The sequence below is a fragment of the Gasterosteus aculeatus genome, chromosome 20 (genome assembly GCF_964276395.1).
Source record: "Gasterosteus aculeatus chromosome 20, fGasAcu3.hap1.1, whole genome shotgun sequence".
Classification (NCBI taxonomy): Eukaryota; Metazoa; Chordata; class Actinopteri; order Perciformes; family Gasterosteidae; genus Gasterosteus; species Gasterosteus aculeatus.
The window spans coordinates 155,427-179,623 of NC_135707.1; the positions used below are offsets into that span (position 1 = coordinate 155,427).

General features: G+C 46.9%; 1 protein-coding gene across 5 annotated transcripts; it reads left to right on the top strand.

The window, feature by feature from the left end:
* The first annotated feature begins 468 nt into the window (after positions 1-468).
* Positions 469-24,185, top strand: pik3r4 (phosphoinositide-3-kinase, regulatory subunit 4). 5 transcript variants are annotated; one of them, XM_040164971.2, is made up of 21 exons: positions 469-562; positions 1,423-2,157; positions 2,245-2,378; positions 4,669-4,879; positions 4,949-5,335; positions 6,334-6,471; positions 6,552-6,773; positions 6,847-7,020; positions 7,125-7,270; positions 7,385-7,588; positions 9,930-10,131; positions 15,646-15,725; positions 16,072-16,294; positions 17,762-17,927; positions 18,269-18,433; positions 18,506-18,717; positions 19,718-19,849; positions 20,236-20,336; positions 20,492-20,580; positions 21,500-21,620; positions 22,154-24,185. In XM_040164971.2, the coding sequence occupies exons 2-21, from the start codon at positions 1,440-1,442 to the stop codon at positions 22,322-22,324; spliced, it is 3,996 nt and encodes a 1,331-aa protein (XP_040020905.1). In that variant the 5' UTR covers positions 469-562; positions 1,423-1,439; the 3' UTR covers positions 22,325-24,185. The 5 variants fall into 5 exon arrangements, with proteins under 5 accessions (XP_040020905.1, XP_040020904.1, XP_077950322.1 ...); XM_040164970.2 differs by having other exon boundaries at positions 477-806; XM_078094193.1 differs by having other exon boundaries at positions 496-806; positions 4,669-5,335.
* Positions 24,186-24,197: the final 12 nt, after the last annotated feature.

A 24,197-nucleotide genomic window follows, 5' to 3' on the forward strand; every position in this document is an offset into this window, starting at 1 on the left:
TTAAACTATCCCACACATTTTCCTGTGTTCTTCACGTCACGCTCAAAAAAACTGTTTGCTTCCCAAACACCAACCTGTGGCAGATAAACCTGCTGATTATATATCAGAAACAGCGCTCTGCGCCCCCAGGCGGTGGGAGGTCGACAATGCAAACGGTAACAAAATGGCAAGTTTAACATAATACGGACATATTATTCATACAATTCAGCATATAACCTTTATAAACCTAATGCAGTGTGATGTAATACAACACCCTTTAATTAAATGTTTATCTCCGTAACGTTTTATATCTTCCATCCAATATATGATATTAGATACCTGTCAGTGTAAACAAGTTCAGAAAAAGGTTCATTTTGAAAGTCCACCAATCTAACTTCCTGTTATGGCCACAGACAGATACAATACTTTCTCTACTTGTAGCTAATATTTACACAGTCTTATAAATAAAGGGACCGTCATGCATAAATAGAGGTTGGCCAGCAAGGGAAAAATAACGAGTTACGTATTTCCGGTGTGACCCGGATGCACAACAGCGTCTGACGACCACTGCGATGCTAACCGAGTGAGTCCGACTGTTGTTGCTGTAACGGTTAACATTCACGGCTACGATCCGTTGACCGGAGGACGGAGACACCGGACGGCGGGAGGAGAACGCGCACCGAGACACGACATGAAGACGGGCGGGACTTTGTTTGCGTTAGCAGCCGTTAGCAGCCGTTAGCCTGCCAAAGCACACACACTGTCATTACTCTTAACAACAACAACAACAACAACAACCACAACAGAGGTCCTGTCAACTGCTGCCGGTAAAAAACGTACCCTGCGTTTTAAATAGTTTCAACGTGAACGATAGAGCGAAGTTTTGCTAACTAAAATAGCTTAATTTGGGCGATGACAATGGTTGGCTAGCATGCTACATTAGCACTAACAAACTCGTCATGAGTCATGTGACTGGTTTACTTCATGTTTTATTAATCTATAATAAAGATCAATAATGAAATCCATGTTATATTAAAATGATATAAGATAATACTTATAATAGCCATGTTTTTATAATAATAATAATACATTATTTTTCCACGTGTGGTCATTATTAAGAGAATCTATAACTAAAAATTATAATATCCATGTTTTAATAAAATAATCTAATCTTTAATAATATAATTTTTTTAGACTATAAATAAAAATGATTTTTATTAAAATAATCCATTATGAATCAAAATAATAAGATGGGGAAACACTGTATAAATGTTTACATAGTTACATGTCTACATAGATCTCTAGTTACATTTCTACAAAGTTATTTGATCTTATCTGTAACTTCTTCTATACATTCTGGATAAAGCTTAGTAACCATCAGACCGATAGTGTAACCTCAGTTCTTTTTCCCTTTGGCTGACCTTCACGGTAACCTCTCCACAGTCTGGTGTGGAGGCGTAATGGGGAACCAGCTGGCGGGCATTGCCCCCTCTCAGATCCTGTCTGTGGACAGCTACTTCTCAGACATCCACGACCACGAGTATGACAAGAGCTTGGGCAGCACCCGCTTCTTCAAGGTGGCCCGTGCCAAACACCGCGAGGGCCTCGTCGTGGTCAAGGTGTTCGCCATCCAGGACCCCTCGCTGCCCCTGACCAGCTACAAGCAGGAGCTGGAGGAGCTAAAGATCCGGCTGCACTCCTGCCAGAACTGCCTGCCCTTCCAGAAGACCTCGCTGACGGAGAAGGCGGCCATCTTGTTCCGCCAGTACGTGCGGGACAACTTGTACGACCGCATCAGCACTCGGCCCTTCCTCAACAACGTGGAGAAGCGCTGGCTGGCCTTCCAGATCCTCAACGCTGTGGACCAGGCGCACAAGGCTGGTGTCCGCCACGGCGACATCAAGACGGAGAATGTGATGGTCACCAGCTGGAATTGGGTGCTGCTCACTGACTTCGCCAGCTTCAAGCCCACCTTTCTGCCCGAAGACAATCCTGCCGACTTCAACTACTTCTTCGATACGTCCCGGCGCAGGACGTGCTACATTGCCCCCGAGAGGTTTGTGGACGGGAGCATGTTCACTGCCGAGAACGACCAGAACACACCGCTGGTGGACCTGACCAATAACAACCAGAGGAGCCGAGGGGAGCTGAGAGCTGCAATGGACATCTTCTCTGCAGGTAGATCCCAGATCGGTCCGGATGTGGGATGAATGTCTCTCTCTAGTTTCTGGGTGTATCTGAAGGCCTCTTTCTCTTGGCTTTCAGGCTGCGTGATAGCTGAGCTCTTCACTGAGGGCGTTCCTCTCTTCGATCTGTCGCAGCTGCTGGCCTATCGTAAAGGACACTTTCTGACAGAGCAGGTCCTCCTGAAGATCGAAGACCTGAGCGTCCGAGAGCTGGTAACCGTTTATCTTTATCATTGTTGCATGAATCTCTTCTCGGAGGAACTGGTTTGGGGTCAGTCTGAACAAGATTACTTCATGCGGGCATATGGATTTAAGATCGGTCTACCACGTAGGGCTGCACGGTATGGCCAAAAATCCATATCACGGTATTTAGAAAGATTCTGACGGTATTGCGTTTTCAAGTAAACACATTCATTGATTGACCCAGGAAAAGGACCGCCTACCCGAACAGCTGTTCCCCAACTCGCTCCTACTGGCCAGCGTGTTAGCTGGTTAGCGTGTTAGCTCGTTGTGGCTGCTAGTGTTGCCACTAGAGGCAGACAGACTTTGCAATAAATCGTTCTCTGATCTAACGTAACTTACGTCGGATTTTCCAAAACCAAAACCCCCCAAACAGGCTGAGCTCCTGTCTTGGGCACAAGTTGTGTTGGTGCATCTCTGGTGTCCTTCTGTATCGCTTTTTTCCATGTTTTCATGTAGCAACAGAGTTACTTCTTGTTGTGAGCTTTACCCAGCATGCAGTTCTCGGGGTCATTTTTATAAATGTACAATTATTGGTGTTACAAATAGTTTATGTGTCACAAGCTGTTGTGTTGTGGTGTTTCACCCTGTTAACAGAGTGTTTGTTGTGCTTTATTCATCGTGTTATAACCATGACTCAATTTCAACACACGTAAGACAAGTAGCTCCGACCACTTGGCGCTCCGTGATGACGTGTAGAAATAAATTCTGGCCACGTCAGCAACGTCAATTGTTATGACGTAACACCGGTATGAACGGTACATGAGAAATTCATATCGTACGCAAATCTTAAAGACAAAGACTAGAGTTTTGCACAGGCCCATTACAAAGCTGTGTCTATTTTTGGAAGGCGAACAGGAATCAGGAATCAGGAAACATTTTTTTGCCAAAATATGTCAAACATACAAGGAATTTGTCTTGGCGGTTGGTGCGTGACAGTAGACAGTGAAACAATAGACAACAAGACAGCAGTGCACAAGTAATAAAATAAAGTAAAATGCTAATGCAATGGCTTAGTAGAATAAGGCTATGGGTTAGTATAAAACAAGAGAGTAAAGTTAAAGTTAAAAACTAAAAATATTTAAAAAGTTAAAAAATAAACTATTGAACAAGTAACAAAGTGACGAGTGAGAAATGACAGGCGGAGGACACGCTGCAGCCTGCCCTTGTCCTTGGCTGTGGCTGCAGCGTGTCCTGCAGGGACGGCAGATTGCAGCCGATCAGCCTCTCTGCAGAGCGGAGGACACGCTGCAGCCTGCCCTTGTCCTTGGCTGTGGCTGCAGCGTACCAGACGGTGATGGAGGAGCAGAGGATGGACTCCATGATGGCCGTGTAGAAGTGGACCATCATCGTCTTTGGCAGGTTGAATTTCTTCAGCTGCTTCAGGAAGAACAACCTCTGCTGAGCCTTCTTGGTGATGGAGCTGATGTTCAGCTCCCACTTGAGGTCCTGGGTGATGATGGAGCCCAGGAAACGGAAGGAATCCACAATAGTGACGGGGGAGTCACACAGGGTGATGGGGGAGGGTGGGGCTCTGTTGCTCCTGAAATCCACAACCATCTCCACTGTCTTTAGAGCGTTGAGCTCCAGGTTGTTCTGGCTGCACCACGACACCAGATGGTCAGACTCCACCTGTAGGCGGACTCGTCCCCACCAGAGATCAGTCCAATGAGGGTGGTGTCATCCGCAAACTTCAGGAGCTTGACGGACTGGTGACTGGAGGTGCAGCTGTTGGTGTACAGGGAGAAGAGCAGAGGGGAAAGAACGCAGCCTTGGGGGGAACCGGTGCTGATGGTCCGAGAGGCTGAGACGTGTTTCCCAGCTTCTCGTGCTGCGGACTGACGTCACCAGTCGTACGTGATGACTGGTTTTGCGGTGGTTGGTAAACGACAGTGGCGCAGCGGAGCCGCACAGTCTTGTGACCGTGTATATGATAATATTGTGACATCCTCGTTTGTATAGTGGTACGGTGATACTCACCGAAGAAAGGAAGCTGTATTTCGGGAATATTGCATAAATAAAGACAGTTGGCTTTCACAAACTGAGCGAAGCGGTGTGAGATATGTGACCAAACAAATAGGAACACGCGTCAACTCAACGATTACGCTCCGCTACGGCCTGAAGAAACTACAACCGGTATACTGTGAAGCCCTACTACCACATATGATCTTGTTACACGAAGGTTCTACAGCTCCAGATGATCTATAGCTGCGAGGGTCTACAGACTCCGGTCCAAATAACAGCATGGTCATCTCTCCCTCAGGTGGCTCAGATGGTGCAGAGGGAACCAGAGAAGCGTCTGACAGCTGAAGAGTACCTGAGGCAGCAGAGAGGGAAAGCCTTCCCTGACATCTTCTACACCTTCCTGCAGCCATACATGGCTCAGTTTGCTAAAGAGACCTTCCAGTCCGCAGACGAGCGGGTGCTCGTGATCCGCAAAGACCTGGACAACATCCTGCTCAACCTGCGAGGAGGTGAGCGTACTTCTGATGGCCCACCGGTGAGATCCTTGTTGTCTATGTTAAACACCTGTCTCCCCCCAGGCTCCTCCTCCTCTCTGGATGGTAGCCATGGGGCGCCGAGCTCCAGGGAGGAACAGGGCCTCATGGTCCTAGTGTCCGTCATCACCTCCTGCCTGCAGACGCTGCACTCCTGCGACTCCAAGCTGGCGGCGTTGGAGCTGGTCCTGCACCTGGCGCCGCGACTGGCCGTGGATGTCCTGCTGGACCGCATCACACCTTTCCTGCTGCACTTTTGCAATGACCCGGTGCCCCGCATGCGCGCTCAGGCCGTGAGAACACTGACCAAAGTACTGGCGCTGATCAAGGAGGTACCGAGGAACGACGTGAACATCTACCCAGAGTACATCCTGCCGGGCATTGCCCACCTCGCACAGGACGACGCCACCATCGTCAGGCTGGCCTATGCAGGTGTGCAGAGTAAAGTGTGTAGCACACCTGGACGTATGAGACATCCAGGCGTGAGTTAGTTTTTAGATGAATGGTTAACGTCTCCCTTAACAGAGTAAAAAGTGTGCAAGTTACAGGTACACGTCACTCTCTTTGTGAAGGCCTAAGAGAAGGTACCCAGTGAGCAGCAGGGGGTGTGAGAGGTCGGAGGAGAACCGGCAGACTGGTTCCACATGATAGAAAGGCAACAGGAAGTCAAATAAGCATCTGTGAACGCACAACACGTGGAACCTGGGAGAAGACGGGCTACAGCAGCAGAAGACCACCCTGTGGCCCCTCCAGCAAACTAAGTCTACAATTCAGACAGGCTTCTTTACATACACTGTAAGGTCACAGGCGGTCCTTACGGCCAGCTAGGTGGGAGCAGTGCATGCGAGTTGACCAAGCTGACCTGCTGCCCCTTACAGGGGAAGTAGCAGCCATCTTGCCCTGTGTGATGCCACACTGTACATACATATCAGGGCTTTCAAAGTTAACTCGTTAATCTATATGATTAATGTGGTTGAGATTAATGCAATAAAATATAACGCAGCTTTGTTTCTTCTGGGGTGCGTTGACCCTTGACCCCTGAAGGCCACGTGCTGCAGTCAGTTAGATGCAGAGAGCGAAACGGTAGCTGAAGATGGAGAGAGCAGAGGAATTCCTCCGCGTGTCAAACAGAAGGGGGGCGAGTGCAAACGGACCACTTTAGGACTGCTAGGCTAAGCTAGCTGCTAGGCTACTTCCATCGCAAGATCTACCTGCAGAGGACCACTTCTGGAGAACGCGGAGAGAACCCACGCAGACACGGGGAGAACACGCTACGTGCTAACAACCACACCACCGTGCCGCCCGGCATTAGTTCTATAAGATTTAGTATTTAGAAAAAAAACTAACATAGTTCATTTGTTTTAATTTATTGGCTGCCCTAATATGCTGTATAGATGATCCTGTGTTCTTGTGTCCATTGTGATGCTCAGAGAACATCGCCCATCTGGCGGAGTGTGCGCTGCGTTTCCTGGAGTTGGTTCAGGAGAACAATGTGAACACAGAGCAGCAGGACCTGATCGGAGAGGACGTGGAGGAGATCCTCCACCCAAACGAGAACTACGACTCAGGTACAGGAAAGAAACACATGCAGAATAGCTGACACATGGATAGCGTTCATCTCTGACACCAAGACGCTGCACCTCTATAGAGCTGCAGGCTCTGCACGAGATGGTGCAGCAGAAGGTGGTGACGCTGCTGAGCGACTCGGAGAACATAGTCAAACAGTCGCTGATGGAGAACGGAATCACCAGACTCTGCGTCTTCTTCGGCCGGCAGAAAGCCAACGACGTGCTTCTGTCTCACATGATCACCTTCCTCAACGACAAGAACGACTGGCACCTACGGGGGGCCTTTTTCGACAGCATCGTGGGTAAGAGGAGATCGGAGAAGGTCAAGTACTCTGTTCTCTACCAGGTGAAGGAGGATCTGTTTCTTTCCTGAAGGTGTAGCTGCTTACGTGGGCTGGCAGAGCTCCTCCATCCTGAAGCCCCTCCTCCAGCAGGGTTTGAGTGACACCGAGGAGTTTGTCATCTACAAAGCTCTGAACTCTCTCACCTGTATGTGTCAGCTGGGTCTTCTGCAGAAACCTCATATCTACGAGTTTGTCAGTGACATCGGTAAGCTCACCTGCTGCTTGTGTGACCCCCTGCTGAAGGTCCCCTCGGGATGGACCCTCACAAGAGGTAACGCGTGGACCTTTGTCCTGTCTGTGTTGTCGTAGCTCCGTTCTTGTGTCACCCCAACCTGTGGATCCGATACGGGGCGGTGGGCTTCATCACCGTCATCGCTCAGCACCTCAACGTGGCCGACGTCTACTGCAAGCTGATGCCCCACCTCAACGCCTTCATCACCCAGCCCATCATCCAGGTGAGTCCTCCTCCTCCAAAACCCCTTCATCATCATCACATTGTCACCCTTACCTGTCCTCCATCAACCTCAACTGTCCCGCTGTCCCTCAATTGTCCTCTGTCCCTCCCCTAGATTGACAAGGAGCTGGTCCTGCTCAGCGTGCTGAAGGAGCCGGTGAGTCGCTCCATCTTTGACTACGCCCTTCGCTCTAAAGACATCTCCAGTCTCTTCCGTCATCTGTTGCTGAGGCAGAAGAAGCGCATGGGATCAATCCCAGAATGCTTCACTCCCGATGACCCAGCCATTGCTCAGCTACTGAAGAAGCTGCTCTCACAGGTAGGAGCTAGTAGTACACTTCAGTTTAGAGGTACGAATACATCAGAATCAGAATTAGAAGCCATTTATTGCCACATATGTTACACATAGAGGAATTTGTCTTGATGATTGGTGTGATATAATAAAATAAAAATATACAAGCAAAAGTGAAAACAATATCAACAAGATGAGATAAGTATGTTAAAACTGTGGTGGAAAATTGTGGATTCAGCTCTTGTGAGAAATCAAAAGTATCTTGAACTTGCTTTGTCATTAAGTATTTATTACTAACTAGAATATAGAAAAATACAGAAATCACAAGTCGTAAGTACAGACAGAAGTCAAATGACTACAAAGGGGCAGGAAGATCTGACCAAGTTTCTGGGGAGAACAGGAGGTTTTATACACTTCAGGGAGGGTCAAGAGGAATTCAGACAAGGCAGGGGAGACACCGCGGCCCTCCCCTAGTGGGACCCAGTCAATCAACCACATTTTGAAAGATCAGTCAGGACAACCCTTATCTCACCCTGCTCTGGGTCACAGGCCCACCTCAAAGGTCACATTCCTGGGAGACCCACACTGCACAAATTCTCCCCCGACACAAACACGTATGCATGTATGTACATGTGTTTCCACGGTGAGAGAAAACCACTGTGTTCCACGGATGGAGTATTTGGTCAATGGGAACTCAGACTTTTTATCTTTCTAGCTCCTTTCAGGGTGGGGCCGTCACCATATCAAATTTGGGTTGTGCGATTATTGCACCAACATTATTTGCGATAAATAAGCGATATTGTTGTAATTTTCAGACAATATAATGATATAATAACAATATAATAGCATAGTAATACAAGTACGCTCTTTCAAAGAACAAAGAACGTTTTATTCGTCAGAATACTTAGATTAGAATCGTAACGTGAAAAAATATATCCTAAAAAAATAAATAATAAGTGCTCGGGACACTGAGCGGGCGAAGCATCGGGCGTCGGGTTCCAGAAAACCATCCAGCGGATAAGTGCGCCGCGGCAGCCAGGGAGGTTTGACTTGGGGGCTTCAACCGCCGGCGACGCGCTCCGCGGCTGAGCGGCTCGGTTCTCCACGTTACTCCACCTGTTGTTCTGGAGGTGAATCGCTCTGCAACACACGCAAGACTTTACAACCAGGAAGTGAAACCAGTGCGTCGACACGCAGACGCAGAAACACGCAGCAGCCTTAAATGTTCCCACACCGGAGCTGAAGATTGAGGCTTCGTAACGAAGTCCATTTGGACTTGTTGAAAAGAACACTTCATAAGTCAGTGGGTTCACGCATCCCTTCCCCTGTCAGTGTTTGCGCTGCCTAAGTCCCGCCTCCGCTTTCAGAATCAGGAATCGGGAAACATTTGTTGCCATAATATGTCAGACATACAAGGAATTTGACTTGGCGGTTGGTGCAGTGCAAGAGGAATAAATTATAATGCTATGGGTAGGTTAAAAAAAAGTTTAAAATAAAGTGCACCAGCGAACAGAAAGTGACGTGTGAAGAAAGTGACCGGTGGAATGTCAGAGTCAGTCAGTGGGGGACCGGCTCTGTTGATGAGCCCGACTGCCGACGGGAAGAAACTGTTGGTGTGGCGGGAGGTCTTAGTCCTGATGGACCTCAGCCTCCTGCCACATGGAAGGGGCACAAACAGGTTTTGTCCGGGGTGAGAGGGGTCGGCCACCATCTTTTTAGCTGCTTCAGAGACCTGGAAGCGAACAAGTCCTGCAGGGACGGCAGATTGCACCAGATGGTCAGACTAGGGGGACTCGTCCCCACCAGAGATCAGTCCAATGAGGGTGGTGTCATCCACAAACGGACTGGTGACTGATGGGAAGTTTGACTGAATAAAAGACAAATGTATATTTAATGGGCTTCTGCTCAGAAGGACCAAAGGGCATCCCAACCAGAGTTTTATAAGCATAATAAATCCTATACTGACACGTACAGACGGGTTTGTCAGGTGATTTATACGAGTGGTTCCTGAGAGAAAGAGAGGGTCTTTCACAGTTTGAGGGGAGTGATTTCTGAGAAAGAAGCACACTGTCTAATGTTTAGTTGAGAAAGATGAAACTTAATACAATTAGTTAGTTGATAGTTCGTTGAAGCAGGAGGACAAATTACATCATCTCAGCAAAAGTTCGATGGGGGCACAAGGTCGGTTGTGTGTTGTGTCGCTTAGCTGAACATGTAGTCATGACTACAACTGGTACTACATGTAATACTTTATAGTGTGAAGACATGAAAGTCCAGAAGGTCTCTGAGGTGATGAGGTCAGAGTAGATGTTTACTGGAGGCATGAAGGTCTCCTTGTTGACTCCGCCCTCTCCCCTCTGCTGATCAGGGCATGACGGAGGCAGAGGAGGACCAGCTGCTGGCCCTCAAAGACTTCATGCTGAAGTCCAACAAGGCCAAAGCCACCATGGGGGAGCAGGGTCACCTGGGGGGGGAGGCTCACAGTGGGTTTATTGACCTGGCAACACTCGGCATCACCGGGCGCCAAGTGGACCTCGTGAAGGCCAAGGTGGAGCTGGAGGACAAGAGGGGTGAGGAACACTGACACATATACACACTCAGACACCTGTATACACACACACAACATTATTTTGGAGAAGAAGTTACAACGTATCGGTCTTTTCTAACATTTGGATCCACCGATTTGCCTGGATGGACACACATGAAGCAGAACAAATCTAGAGAAGCTTCAGTTCAGAGAGTTCAGGCAAGGTTTCCAAAATAGAAATTCTGGCCCATTTGGACACACAAACCCGATTCCAAAAAAGTTCGGATGATTGTGAATAAAAAAAAAGAATGCAATGATGTGGAAGTTTAAAATCTCAATATTCTATTCACAATACAACATAGATGTCATATCAAATGTTTAAACTGAGAAAAGGTATCATTTTAGGGGAAAAATAAGTTGATTTTAAAGTCCATGGCATCAACACATCTCACAAAAGTTGTGACATGGCCATGTTTACCACTGTGTGGCATCCCCTCTTCTAACAGTCTGCAAACGTCTGGGGACGGAGGAGAGTTTAGTAATAGGAACGTTGTCCCATTCTTGTCTATCAGGCTTCTAGTTGCTCAAGTGTCTTAGGTCTTCTTTGTCGCATCTTCCTCTTTATGATGCGGCAAATGTTTTCTATGGGTGAAAGATCTGGGCCTTGTTCCTCGTACGTGGTTCAACTAAGTCCATCAAATGTCTGATTATCCAGCTCAGATTACTGAGATGATTGACATCAGGCTCTCTCGAGATGATCATGAACGCATATGAGGAGATAATATGTGTATTTGAATCATTTCTGTCGGATGAATTGAACGTATGTGTGCAGACTGTAAAGCCCTCTGAGGCAAATGTGTGATATTGTGCGATATAAAATGAATCATTACATTACAAGTCATTTAGCTGATGCTTTTATCCAAAGAGACTTGCATTACATTTCTAACCCGTGGCTTTTTACATTTTGCCCGGGGAGCAATTAGGGGTTAGGCGTCTTGCTCGGGGACACTTTGGCATGGGGCAGCCGGGACTTGAACCACCAACCTTGCGGTTCCCAGCGCACCCTCTGTACCCCCTGTACCCCTGCGCCACGTCGACTTGAATCATATAATCAAAACTGAGACGGCCCCCCTGTGAGCCCCACAAAGTATCACACAAGGTAACGTTACGCGTGTTGGTCAAATGTGACGCTCATTTAAGGGCCTCGTCACTCTAATCAATCACATTATATTTAAATGTGTCTGCTGGCAGGAGGCTTCATGATGATCATCATCAATGAGAATAATCATCTATGTAGATGAAAACAAGCCCAAAGAACCAGATTGATACGAATGAATCTATGTATCATCTTATGTATCATACGTGTGTAATGACCACATAGAACTAGTTAATTATGTGTGTGTAGAGATAATCAGCACACAACTATTGTTCATCATCAGACATTTGATCAATTGAAGCAGTGAAATGTGGAACATTCAGAAGTTTATTAAGCAACAAATAAACCAACAGAACTTTATCAAGAGCACGACATGCAGCTGCTTTCCAGATGTTCTCTGCATCGCAACACCGTACAGACAGTATGAGAGACAGTGTGTCTGACACTGAGACATGAGACAGTATGAGAGACAGCGTGTGAGACATGAGACCGTATAGAGACAGCGTGTCTGACACTGAGACATGAGACAGTATGAGAGACAGTGTGTCTGACACTGTGTGACATGAGACAGTGTGAGAGACAGTGTGTCTGACACTGAGACATGAGACAGTATGAGAGACAGTGTGTCTGACACTGAGACATGAGACAGTATGAGAGACAGTGTGTCTGACACTGAGACATGAGACAGTATGAGAGACAGTGTGTCTGACACTGAGACATGAGACAGTATGAGAGACAGTGTGTCTGACACTGAGGCATGAGACAGTATGAGAGAGTGTGTCTGACACTGAGACATGAGACAGTATGAGAGACAGTGTGTCTGACACTGAGACATGAGACAGTATGAGAGACAGTGTGTCTGACACTGAGACATGAGACAGTATGAGAGACGGTGTGTCTGACACTGAGACATGAGACAGTATGAGAGACGGTGTGTCTGACACTGAGACATGAGACAGTATGAGAGACGGTGTGTCTGACACTGAGACATGAGACAGTATGAGAGACAGTGTGTCTGACACTGAGACATGAGACAGTATGAGAGACAGTGTGTCTGACACTGAGACATGAGACAGTATGAGAGACGGTGTGTCTGACACTGAGACATGAGACAGTATGAGAGACGGTGTGTCTGACACTGAGACATGAGACAGTATGAGAGATGGTGTGTCTGACACTGAGACATGAGACAGTATGAGAGACAGTGTGTCTGACACTGAGACATGAGACAGTATGAGAGACAGTGTGTCTGACACTGAGACATGAGACAGTATGAGAGACGGTGTGTCTGACACTGAGACATGAGACAGTATGAGAGACGGTGTGTCTGACACTGAGACATGAGACAGTATGAGAGACAGTGTGTCTGACACTGTGAGACATGAGACAGTATGAGAGACAGTGTGTCTGACACTGAGACATGAGACAGTATGAGAGACAGTGTGTCTGACACTGAGACATGAGACAGTATGAGAGACGGTGTGTCTGACACTGAGACATGAGACAGTATGAGAGACGGTGTGTCTGACACTGAGACATGAGACAGTATGAGAGACAGTGTGTCTGACACTGTGAGACATGAGACCGTATGAGAGACAGTGTGTCTGACACTGAGACGTGAGACAGTATGAGAGACAGTGTGTCTGACACTGAGACATGAGACCGTATGAGAGACAGTGTGTCTGACACTGTGAGACATGAGACAGTATGAGAGACAGTGTGTCTGACACTGAGACATGAGACAGTATGAGAGACAGTGTGTCTGACACTGAGAGACATGAGACAGTATGAGAGTCAGTCCGTGGGACAGTGTGTGAGACCGTATAGAGACAGTGTGTGAGACCGTATAGAGACAGTGTGTGAGACCGTATAGAGACAGTCCGTGGGACAGTGTGTGAGACCGTATAGAGACAGTCCGTGGGACAGTGTGTGAGACCGTATAGAGTCAGTCCGTGGGACAGTGTGTGAGACCGTATAGAGACAGTGTGTGAGACCGTATAGAGACAGTGTGTGAGACCGTATAGAGACAGTCCGTGGGACAGTGTGTGAGACCGTATAGAGACAGTCCGTGGGACAGTGTGTGAGACCGTATAGAGACAGTCCGTGGGACAGTGTGTGAGACCGTATAGAGACAGTCCGTGGGACAGTGTGTGAGACCGTATAGAGACAGTGTGTGAGACCGTATAGAGACAGTGTGTGAGACCGTATAGAGACAGTGTGTGAGACCGTATAGAGACAGTCCGTGGGACCGTATAGAGACAGTGTGTGAGACCGTATAGAGACAGTCCGTGGGACAGTGTGTGAGACCGTATAGAGACAGTCCGTGGGACAGTGTGTGAGACCGTATAGAGACAGTGTGTGAGACCGTATAGAGACAGTCCGTGGGACAGTGTGTGAGACCGTATAGAGACAGTGTGTGGGACAGTGTGTGAGACCGTATAGAGACAGTCCGTGGGACAGTGTGTGAGACCGTATAGAGACAGTGTGTGAGACCGTATAGAGACAGTCTGTGGGACAGTGTGTGAGACCGTATAGAGACAGTCCGTGGGACAGTGTGTGAGACCGTATAGAGACAGTCCGTGGGACCGTATAGAGACAGTGTGTGAGACCGTATAGAGACAGTCCGTGGGACAGTGTGTGAGACCGTATAGAGACAGTTCACAGATGCAGGCTTCTGAACTGAGCGCTGACAACAACTTGGCTTGTCCTTGTCCTCTTTAGTCCGGATGACACGGCGTCCTAGTTTTCCAAAAATAACTTCAAATTTTGATTTCTCTGATCACAGAACAGTTTTCCACTTTGCCACAGTCCATTTGAAACGAGCCCTGGCCCAGAGAAAACGCCTGTGCTTCTGGATCGTGTTTGGATATGCTTCCTTTTTGACCTATAGAGTTTTAGCCGGTAACGGTGGATTGTGTTCACCGACAATGTTTTCTGGAAGTATTCCTGAGCCCATGTAGTGATTTCCATTACAGTAGCATTCCTGTATGTGATTGAGAGCGTCCGGTATGGTTTTCCGGCCTTCACTCTTACGTACGAAGATTGTTCCAGATCCTCTGGATCTTTTGATGATGATGTGCACTATAGATGATGATAACTTCAGACTCCTTTCTGATATTGCTCCACTATTTTCTGCCGCAGTATTTGGGGAATTGATCCTCTGCCCATCTTGACTTCTGAGAGACGCTGCCACTCTGAGAGTCTTTTTATACCCAAGCATGTTGCCAATTGACCTAATAAGTTCCGTATATGTACATTTCACTTTTCCGACCTCTTATTGCTAACTGTCCCAACTTTTTTGGAATGTGTAGCTCTCATGAAATCCAAAATGAGCCAATATTTGGCATGACATTTCAAAATGTTTCACTTTCAACATTTGATGTTGTCTAGATTCTATTGTGAATAAAATATAAATTTATGAGATTTGTAAATTATTGCATTCCTTTTTTATTCACAATTTGTACACTTTGGAATTGGGTTTGTATTTATACCTTTTTATATACTATATATTTCACTAATATATTGCTAATGGTGTTCAATACAACCCAAGAAAACATTTTGTGGCTTTTGGGGAAATTTTGGCTAATTTAGGCTAACCCCTGTGTGTGTGTGTGTGTGTGTGTGTGTGTGTGTGTGTGTGTGTGTGTGTGTGTGTGTGTGTGTGTGTGTGTGTGTGTGTGAGACAGTGACAGTGACACAACAACAGTTTCTCGACTAAGTCAGAGATTTTAAAATATTTTGTAGGATCTTCCTCCAGACGTCTCTTCTTTTTCTTCCTGAGATTTTTGGTTCCACTTTTAAAGGTACTGTAAAGACGTTTTGCTTTTGTCTGGCGCTCTAAAGCGGCTTCGTCTGCGAGCGAGTGAGGCAGGTGTTGAGTAGAGCGCTGTGGGGTCAAACTGCCTTGTGGGACTTTTAATATCAGCCGCGTGCTATTGATCCGCGGCTCGTCATGATGGACAGGACACCTAAAACAAAGTTAGACTGACTGAAGAGATTAAATGAGGAAAGAAGATGGAAACCATGTAGTATAAATATCAGTCAGTGATTCCCAGCTTTAACCTTTAGATGTAACGTGATCTGTGGAGCAGGGAATAGTCGGCCCAGCGATGCCACAGGGGGGGCCGGGTGGTGATGGAGGTGGGCATGAAGCCCTGTATGTTCTGCAGATGATTGATGATCAGCTCGTCAGCATCTGCTGGTATGTACAGTCTAATCGAAGGGGTTCATAATGTCACTGATCCTGAAGGACCTCTGACTATGACATGTTAGGACATCTCAATCCCTGAGGTCCAGAGTTGGTACAAATAAGCAGAACTTGTTTCATTAGAGCCAATCTCAACGTATCTAAACATGAAGCAGACATTTCTAGACTTAACATCATGTTTGTTTGCCTTTCAGCGAGGAAGCACACCAAGCAGGACTCCACCATGAATGAGGAGTGGAAGAGCATGTTCGGGTCTCAGGAACCGCCCTCCACGGTAACACCACGCAGTGCCAGTCTGGAGCTTTTGGGTTCCTCTCACAATCAACAACCTCCTGGAGGCAGCTATTAGGAACCATGTATCTCTTCTGTCTTTAAGTTCCTCCAGGAAACGAGTGGTATAAAATGTTAGCACGCGTGTTTAGGGCATGTTAATAGACATGTTTACAAACACGTGTTCATGGCCGTCATTATACACGTTTACAGGTGTTTGTAGACGTTTGTAGCCGTGTTCACAGAGTTTTATGATTTAAGAACCATCTGATGAAGAGATCCTTGAGCTCTGGTTGATTACCTGAACCGGATCCAGAAGTCGGTAACTAACAAACCCACTGTGATCGCAGGCGGCTGAAGGGCCGGCGGGTCAGAACCTGAGAAGCGCCTCAGTGCCAGCTGTTCCCGTCCTGCAGTCTGTGGCGAGCGGCCCCGCTTACCACCGACGCATCAACACCTGCAAGGTGGAGCTGCAGCAGCTGGTGCAGCAGAAGAGGGAGCAGTGTAGCGCAGAGAGGATGGCCAAGCAGATGATGGAGAGTGCAGAGTGGGAGAGTCGCCCTCCTCCACCAGGTAACCTCGCTCACCTGTATCATGGGGAGGAACCAGAACACTCCACGAGGAATACCTGTTCCATAGAGGAGAACCTGTAGGGCCCGTTCCATAGAGGAGAACCTGTCCCCTTGTCAGGCCCGTTCCATAGAGGAGAACCTGACCCCTTGTCAGGCCCGTTCCATAGAGGAGAACCTGACCCCTTGTCAGGCCCGTTCCATAGAGGAGAACCTGTCCCCTTGTCAGGCCCGTTCCATAGAGGAGAACCTGTCCCCTTGTCAGGCTTGTTCCATAGAGGAGAACCTGTCCCCTTGTCAGGCTTGTTCCATAGAGGAGAACCTGTCCCCTTGTCAGAACCGTTCCATAGAGGAGATCCTGTCCCCTTGTCAGGCTCGTTCCATAGAGGAGAACCTGTCCCCTTGTCAGGCTCGTTCCATAGAGGAGAACCTGTCCCCTTGTCAGGCCCGTTCCATAGAGGAGAACCTGTCCCCTTGTCAGGCTTGTTCCATAGAGGAGAACCTGTCCCCTTGTCAGGCTTGTTCCATAGAGGAGAACCTGTCCCCTTGTCAGGCTTGTTCCATAGAGGAGAACCTGTCCCCTTGTCAGGCTTGTTCCATAGAGGAGAACCTGTCCCCTTGTCAGGCTTGTTCCATAGAGGAGAACCTGTCCCCTTGTCAGGCTTGTTCCATAGAGGAGAACCTGTCCTCTTGTCAGGCCCGTTCCATAGAGGAGAACCTGTCCCCTTGTCAGGCTTGTTCCACAGAGGAGAAAGCTGTCCCCTTGTCAGGCTTGTTCCATAGAGGAGAACCTGTCCCCTTGTCAGGCTTGTTCCATAGAGGAGAACCTGTCCCCTTGTCAGGCTTGTTCCATAGAGGAGAACCTGTCCCCTTGTCAGGCTTGTTCCATAGAGGAGAACCTGTCCTCTTGTCAGGCCCGTTCCATAGAGGAGAACCTGTCCCCTTGTCAGGCTTGTTCCACAGAGGAGAAAGCTGTCCCCTTGTCAGTCTTGTTCCATAGAGGAGAACCTGTCCTCTTGTCAGGCCCGTTCCATAGAGGAGAACCTGTCCCCTTGTCAGGCTTGTTCCACAGAGGAGAAAGCTGTCCCCTTGTCAGTCTTGTTCCATAGAGGAGAACCTGTCCCATTGTCAGGCCCGTTCCATAGAGGAGAACCTGTCCCCTTGTCAGGCCCGTTCCATAGAGGAGAACCTGTCTCTTGTCAGGCTTGTTCCATAGAGGAGAACCTGTCCCCTTGTCAGGCCCGTTCCATAGAGGAGAACCTGTCCCCCTGTCAGGCCCGTTCCATAGAGGAGAACCTGTCCCCTTGTCAGGCCCGTTCCATAGAGGAGAACCTGTCCCCTTGTCAGGCCCGTTCCATAGAGGAGAACCTGTCCCCTTGTCAGGCCCGTTCCATAGAGGAGAACCTGTCAAATGTGATCCAATTTAGGACAATCCTGTAATTGCTCTCATTCAAAGTGGTACGTGTTTCAGGGTGGCACCCCAAAGGACTGCTGGTTGCTCACCTCCACGAGCACAAAGCGTCTGTGAACCGCATCAGAGTCTCAGACGAACACTCTATCTTCGCCACGGCCTCCAATGACGGAACTGTTAAGGTCTGGGACAGTCAGAAGATGGAGGGAAAGACCACCACCACCAGGTGAGTCTTTAAGACCACAGATCAGACCAGAAACCCCGTTACTGAAACACCAGTCCACCAAAAGCAGAGACCACTTTACTGAAACACTAGACCACAACCCCAGAGACCACTTTACTGAAACACTAGACCACAACCCCAGAGAACCACTTTAGTGAACAATAGACGTGAGTCCATGTAATCAAAACACTAGACCTCAACCTCAAAGACCACGGTACCCAAAACAACAGACCACATGACCAGAACCCACATTATTGAAATACTAGACTTGAGACCACAAGCTGAGGGCTGTGAACACATTCACTCGTGCTTCACTCTAACATTGCTGACGTGTGCTGTCACAGGTCGGTCTTGACCTATTCCCGTATCGGGGGTCACGTGAAGACCTTGACCTTCTGTCAGGGGTCACATTATCTGGCGGTGGCTTCAGACAACGGATCCATCCAGCTGCTGGCAGTGGAAGCAAACAAACCGCCCAAGTCTCCCAAAGTTCAGCCCTTCCAGACAAGGTAAGTGAGCCACACCCACAGGTCTCTGCTCTGCCCCGACGACGTGTCACACCACGTGTCCTCTCTCTTCAGGTTACTTGACCCGCAGGAAGACGGCTGTGCGGTGGACATCCACCACTTCAACTCTGGCGCCCAGTCGGTGCTGGCCTACGCCACCGTCAACGGCTCGCTGGTCGGCTGGGACCTTCGCTCCAACTCCAACGCCTGGACGCTGAGGCACGACCTCCGCCTGGGACTCATTACCTCCTTCAGCGTGGACATGCACCAGTGCTGGCTCTGCCTAGGTCTGTGGGGACTATTGTCTAATGTTATGCACCACCTGCCATGACATGTTCCTTGTATGTCCAACATACTTGGCAATAAATGGTGGGGATTGTGATTTAGGGTAGGCTATTCAAGTGAGGGCAGTCTTTCTTCAGACGATAGTCTTAAGGTCAAGTTAGTTGGTTTTAAGGTTCAGGTTGGCATCATGTACCCGTTAGATCAGGGTTCTTCAACGGGGGTTAGGGTTAGGACCCCCAAACTGATGGTCGTCGTGGCGCAGGGGTTAGAGAAGGTGTGCTGGGAAGCACAAGGTTGGTGGTTCGATTCCAAGCTGCCCCATGTTCCATGTCCCTGAGCAAGACAAGAAGTGTCCCTGAGCAAGACACCTAACCCCTAATTGTTCCCCGGGCAAAAATGTGAAAAAGCCATGGGTTTAAAGTGTAATGTAAGTCGCTTTGGATAAAAGCGTCTGCTAAAATGACCTGTAATGTAATGTAATGTAATGTAATGTAATGTAATGGCGAGATGGAGCAGGGACCCCGTATTCTACGGAGTTTGGTCCTCCATCTTTTATTTTGGAGCTTGGCTCTTTAGACGTGAGCATGAATGGATCTGATTGGCTGGTGCCCGTGATGTCGTATCGGCATGAATGGATCTGATTGGCTGGTGCCCGTGATGTCGTATCGGCATGAATGGATCTGATTGGCTGGTGCCTGTGATGTCGTATCGGCATGAATGGATCTGATTGGCTGGTGCCTGGATGTCGTATCAGCGTGAAAGGAGCTGTGAGTGAACCGGTGTCCAGCTTGAGAGCTGCTGTGAGACTGATAACGTCTTCTCCATCAATTTTTCCATTTGCTACAAATATGTTGGATTCATGTTAATGTGTATTTAAAGACAATAAATACAATTCTCATTCTGAAGACAAAAAAAAAATTGGTTGAATATTTAAAAAAAATTTAAAAACCATCAGTCCATATATTTAGGCATAGGTTTTAGATCTTCCTCTTTCCTCCACAGGTACCAGCAGTGGCACTATGGCATGCTGGGATATGCGGTTTCAGCTCCCCATCTCAAACCACTCCCACCCTGCACGTGCACGAATCAGACGACTGCTGATGCATCCACTCTACCAATCATCCATCATCGCAGGTGAGGGGATAGCATCAGTTTCATTTCGAATTATTAATATATTACATATATTATAAATGTAATTATATATATATATATATATATATTAATTAATTATATATATATATATATATATATTAATTAATTATATATATATATTAATTAATTATATATAAATATAAACATCTATTTAAAAAGACTTAAACTGTACTACTAATGGCTCTTATCTTTTGCAAGTTGTAAATCTGCTTATTTGATGGAGTTCTTGTTCTACTGAGTTTGTATCCCTGTGGTTGAAATGCACTTATTGTAAGTCGCTTTGGATAAAAGGGTCGGCTAGATGACATGTGATGTAATAATCAATCAATGTGATGTATATCATAACAAGTCTCTCTGTCTGTGTGCAGCTGTCCAGGGGAATAATGAAGTGTCCATGTGGGACATGGAAACCGGAGATCGTAAATTCACCCTGTGGGCGAGTTCTGCGCCCCCACTCTCCGAGATGCAGGTGTGTGTGTGTGTGTGTGTGTGTGTGTGTGTGTGTGTGTGTGTGTGTGTGTGTGTGTGTGTGTGTGACACCAGTCAGCTTTAATAAAGAAACATTGTTTCCAAAGCAGCAGGATTGTTTAAAACGCAGAAAGCTTATAAGTTGTGTGTCTGCAGCCGTCCCCTCACAGCGTTCATGGGATCTATTGTAGTCCTGCTGATGGGAACCCCCTGCTGCTGACTGCCGGGTCGGACATGAGGATCAGGTCTGAACCACAACAACACTACACACAAAACACAATCAATAGCTTTCATACAATCAGGGTTCATTAACTGTCAACAGGGGATCTGATCATTGATTTAATATGAATCATCTATTCAGAAAAGGAATGAATGAGGCGTGAGGACGACTTAGTTTCTGACAAATCAGAATCCGAAGCCATTTATAGCCACATGTGTTACATATAAAGTAATTAGAGTTTTTGTGCAATATAAGAATAAGATAAAAAATATAGAAGCAATAATTAACTATATAAACCAATAAGTATGTTAAAACATGTATCTATGTCCATATGTCTCCATGGTGAGAGAAACCACTGCATGTTCCAGAGATGAAGTATTTGGGTCACACGGTCTTGGATCAAGAGACCAACTGCTGACAGGAAAAAACTGTTTCTATGGTGAGAGGTCTTGGTCCTGATGGACCGCAACCTTCTGCCAGAGGGAAGGGACTCAAAGAGCCTGAGTCCATGGTGAGGGGTCGGCTTCAATCTGTCCTGCCCGTCTCAAAGTCCTGCAGGGACGGCAGATTGCAGCCGATCACCCTCTCTGCAGAGCGGAGGACACGCTGCAGCCTGCCCTTGTCCTTGGCTGTGGCTGCAGCGTACCAGACGGTGATGGAGGAGCAGAGGACGGACTCCATGATGGCCGTGTAGAAGTGGACCATCATCGTCTTTGGCAGGTTGAGTTTCTTCAGCTGCCTCAGGAAGAACAACCTCTGCTGAGCTTCTTGGTGATGGAGCTGATGTTCAGCTCCCACTTGAGGTCCTGGGTGATGATGGAGCCCAGGAAACGGAAGGAGTCCACAATAGTGACGGGGGAGTCACACAGGGTGATGGGGGAAGGTGGGATTGTGTTCCTTTGAAAATCAAGGACCTTTGTGGTTGCTGTTGTTGTCGTCTTCAGGTTCTGGGATTTGGCCTATCCTGAGAGGTCTTACATCGTGGTCGGAGGAGCCAACGACTCGCTGCACTGTCCTTCGGTCCTCTACAGCAGGAAGATCATTGAAGGCACTGAAGTTGTCCAGGTGAGCTTCTCCTGTTATTCATATCATTAGAGTTGTATTCTGTTCTTAGTGAAGCAGAACATTAACACTTTGGTCTGATGCGATTAGGGTTGGGTACCAAGAATAGGTCCCAATATGGCACCGATGATTGATTGATTGGTCTGATTTGTGCTTATGCAAGTGATTTGAGATTGGAAGCTGCAACCACATATCCTGTTTTTAGTTTTTAGTTCAGTCATGTTGCACGTGTTTTAGCAGCATTTTTACACAATATTATCATTAAATATTACTATACATTACATATTATTACAGGCACATTGTACAGTATTTAAAGTTATTACACCTTATCATATGATGTTGAACTTTATTATACATTGGACACACGTTGTACGATGTAAAGAGACATTTCATTTGCCCTTTTATTTATTTTCATAAACTTTGACCTGTATTCATTTAACTTTGTTTTATTGAATTGTATTAACATGTTAACCAGGTTGGATTGTGCCTCTACCATCTGAATGCTTCATCCCCTCTCTGACCCTTGACCTCTGCAGGAGATCCACAGCAAACAGAAGAGCGGCGCAGTGGAGGACTCGCCCCGCCGCGGCCCAGAATCCCTCCCTGTGGGCCACCATGACATCATCACTGATATCGCCACCTTCCAGACCACGCAGGGCTTCATCGTCACCTCTTCCAGGGACGGAATCGTTAAGGTGTGGAAGTGACGACCCCCCACCTCACACATGGGTCACGGGTAGCTTCCTGTCAAAGGTCACAGGTCACACAGTGTCAGTGACTTTCCGTTCATTTCAGGCCACAGATGAAATATTCACAATAAGTTTAGTCGTTTTTAATAAAGTCTGATGTCTTATTTACGTCTCTTCATTGTGTTTGAATTATTGTGTTTCTAATTATTACGCTGTTATTAGACTTCTGTTCCAGAACCTTGTTATAAAGTTAACCAGTTTGTTATTGTATTCATATTTAAAGGAGGCATATTCAATACAGAAACCATAAATGATCCTCTATTATTTATAACTATCCTGATACATTATATACAGTCTCCTCCAAAAGTATTATTTTTGTTGTTCACTTAAGACATTTGGGTTTAGGATCAAAAGATGAGTATGAGACAAGAGTTCAGAATGTCAGCTTTTATTTCCTGGTATTCACATCTAGACGTGTTAAACAACTCATGACATCCCACCTGTTGTATGAACACACCCATTTGTCAAGTGAGCAAAAGTATTGGAACAAATAATCTTAAAGTAAATAACCCTTGCTTGCAAAAACGACCCGTCGACATCACCAAACAAGGCTGTTCCAGGCTTTTACCGCAGCGTCTCTTGGTTCTTGTTTGTCTGGGGTGTTTCTCCCTTCAGTCTCCTCTTAAGGAGGTGGAATGCACGCTCTATTGGGTGAAGGTCGGGTGATTGACTTGGCCAGTCTAAAAGTCCTTTGTTTTGTTGGCAGTGTGCTTTGGGTCGTTGTCCGGCTGCATGATAAACTTCCTCCCGATCAGTTTCAATGCATTTCTCCGTAAATTGGCAGACAAAATGTTTCTGTACACTTCTGAATTCATTCTGCTGCTGCCATCATCCGGTACGTCATCAATAAATATCAATGAGCCGGTTCCAGAAGCAGCCGTGACGTTGCTTCACAGAGGAGCTTTTATGCTTCGGATCATTTCTTTCTCCATCACTTTGGTAGAGATTCATCTTGGTCTCATCGGTCCATAAGCTTGTGTTCCAGAACTTTTGCGGCTCATCTCTGTACTTCTTTGCAAGTTCCAATCTGGCCTTCGGATTGTGACTGCTGAGTGGTTTGCATCTCGTGGTGTGGCCTCTATGTATCTGCTCTCTGAGTCGTCTTCTAACAGTGGATTGTGATTCCTTCACCTCTGCACTGTGTGAGGTCACTTACTGATGTTTTCTTCACAGCTCTCACGATACTTCTGTCATCAACTACTGTTGTTTTCCGACCTGTTCGACATCGCTTACTCAGTAGTTTTTCTTTTTCAGGACATTCCAAATAGTTGTGCTTGCTATGCCCAATGTTTGTCCAATGACTCTGATCGACTTTCCTTCTTTTCTCCCAAAGGCCGCTCTGGTCTTCATGTTGGTTTATCCTCTTGAACAGGAGATGCAGTCCTGATGGGTTTGAACTTGGACTAGTCATGCAGAGCTATTTCACGTTTGGACAACCAACCTAAAAGGCAACACCTGTCAGTCATGTGTTCCAATACTTTTGCTCACTTGACAAATGGGTGTGTTCAAACAACGGGTGGGATGTCGTGAGTTGTTTAACACGTCTAGATGTGAATACCAGGAAATAAAAGCTGACATTCTTGTCTCATACTCATCTTTTGATCCTAAACTCAAATGTCTTCTGTGAACAACAAAAATAAAAGATTTTGCCGTAGCGTTCCAATACTTTTGGAGGGGACTGTAATATATATAGTTAAGTCTTTCTGTCGGTAAATACTTTATTTTAAAGTTTGTAGTAAATTCATTTTTTGTTGCTGAAGATGAATCATGCGACTGATTTCATGTCAAACTGTTAAATATTAAATCTATTCTCATATTGTTTACATCTCAT